At 39.9% G+C, this 2,279-nt stretch overlaps 1 protein-coding gene across 1 annotated transcript in view; it reads left to right on the top strand.

Annotated features, from left to right (window-relative positions):
• Positions 1-2,279, top strand: part of MAP3K4 (mitogen-activated protein kinase kinase kinase 4) — a 141,328-nt gene that overhangs the window by 41,689 nt on the left and 97,360 nt on the right. The window contains exon 2 of the mRNA XM_012646841.1: positions 882-1,072. Coding sequence (XP_012502295.1) covers positions 882-1,072 — 191 coding nt within the window. The remainder of the gene's footprint in view (positions 1-881; positions 1,073-2,279) is intronic.

A 2,279-nucleotide genomic window follows, 5' to 3' on the forward strand; every position in this document is an offset into this window, starting at 1 on the left:
TCAGTTTGTATCAAATTTTGTTAGCTTTGCAGGAATAGAACTTTTTCAAAGTGATATTGAGAAGCTATCTGGGGATATAGAATTGGCAGGCAGTGTTTTTAGAGAACAAGTTAAAGAGAAATTACATTTCGAAGGTGGAGAAAAAGGATTTCCTTTTTCTTTTCCACCGCGTCCTTCTCCCTCCTTCTCCCCTACACCTCAACTGTGCACTGTGGGTTCCCCCCCCAATTTTTTTATTGTATTAAAATACACATAACAAAATTTACTGTCTTAACCATTTTTAAGTGGTTCAGTGGCTTAAATACAAACATAATGTTTGTGCACTGTAATTTTTCTTAGAGAACTTAGAAACATTGACCTACCCTGCTCTGTCAGTACTCTCTGCTTTGCTGTGTGGATCATAGCAAAGTGTTCCTGTATTTTCTGTTCTGTGTGCTTCAGAGAAAGCAGCAAGGCATGGAACTTTCCCACTCGTCAATTAAACTTGTCACCACCTAGCATATAAGTACATTTTTAGTTCTGTCTGATTAGTATCTTCTAGTCCTTTGCCATTTTCCCCCTTAATTCATAAGTTTTTAGTTTTAAACTTCATGGTAGAAAGAGTTGCATAAACAACAGAGACAGCATATCTGTTGTACCCACTGTGATACTCCTTGTCGTTCATGATTAGAGCAGCAGCAGTCACAATCATTGCTCCCTTTGAGAGCAAGAAAAGTTCTTGTGAGTTTTCACAGGTGAAATAGAGGAAAAAGATTACAATACCAAAGAGACATATACGTAGAAAAGTTTTACAAAGAGTTCTTTACAAAATTTTAAGTAATATAAATCTGAATTCAGTTAATACGTTACTGAATATTTTCTCTTCCTGCTGTTTTTCGTAGGCAAGAGTGCACATTGGGAGATTCAGCTAGTAGGAGTCCTGACTCTGATCCAGAGGACTTCTCAGATGAAACAAACACAGAGAATCTTTATGGCGCCTCTCCCCCCAGCACACCTCGACAGATGAAACGCATGTCAGCCAAACACCAGAGGAATAATGTAGGGAGGCCTGCCAGTCGAACTAATTTGAAAGGTGAGTCTTGTACTTAAAAAGGTGTACGTGAGAGGACATGGCACTTTTGGTCCGTAATTTTTATATGACATGTGACTATTGATTGATCCTTTCTACAGTAAGGTTAATAATTCCTTTTATTTTAAATTTGACTTTAATGTTGCCTTTAAATTCTATTTTTTAATTTTCAAAGTATTACCATTAGCAATATTTTCAATAAAGGAGACAAATAATTCTCCAGAGGTAGAAAAGCTTGTCCTGAGCAGTGGTTAAAGTCAGCATCGTGAGGCATTTGCAGATGTGAAAGAGGCCAAGTGTTTCCCCGTGTGCTAATCTAAGATGGCTACTGGTTACACGGGAGAGATGGCCTTCTTTTGTTTTTTTAATGTCTTACGCTGAGGTTTCTAGATTCTGTCTGTCTAGAAATGGTATATTGAGGATTTCGGGAAGGACAGAGCCAGGCTTTCTTCCCCTGGATTCCCTAGCCCACCTGAGACCTCTGCTCTCCTCCAGTGACCCGTGGTGCTGCCTTAGCGCGTAGGGCTCTCTTTCTTGGTAAGTACAGTCACCAGATGGCACCCCCCACCTTATACCATGGACAGAATCTGTTCTCTACTTTTTTGTTTAGGATCCCAAAGCCCAGGTAGTGCTCTGCTCCTAGAAGCTGAGGGTATTCACTCATTTTATTTCTCACCTCATTTTAGTAAGTCATATCTGTTCTTTTTTCGGGTAGATGAATTGAATGAAGCTGAGCTGCTGCCTCCTTTCGCCCTACACAATGGCCTGGAACCTTATGGTTTTAGACTTTCCCTATTAATTTTAGCAGACTACTCGTCCTGAAACAGATCACATAGCTTCCTGGAATCTGTTCAGCTATTACTGCACAAGGCGCAGATTTTGTTCTTCATCTCGTCTGAGAAATTTCTCCCTGTTGATTTCACACTCATTCCCATCTCTTCGTTTCTTTAGCCCATGTTAGTTCTTCCTCTTTAGTTAGCTTCCTCTCCCTAGAGATTTCTTCAATATACTGACCTCTTAGGGTTGTAAGATGGCATGTCCACTCCAAATTCCCATCAGAGCACTTCCTCAGAAAAGAAGGAGGGCAAGAGAAGTGGGTTTTATTGTATATTTGCTTGAGTGAAAATCTTAGCCAAGGAGGAGTTTCCAAGCAGTAAAGAGTCTTTCTTTCCCACAAGTGGTTTTCCCACAGAAGATGGTTTTTTTTTTT

Source organism: Propithecus coquereli, unplaced genomic scaffold, assembly GCF_000956105.1.
Source record: "Propithecus coquereli isolate 6110/MARCELLA unplaced genomic scaffold, Pcoq_1.0 Scaffold25, whole genome shotgun sequence".
In the NCBI taxonomy this organism is placed as follows: domain Eukaryota; kingdom Metazoa; phylum Chordata; class Mammalia; order Primates; family Indriidae; genus Propithecus; species Propithecus coquereli.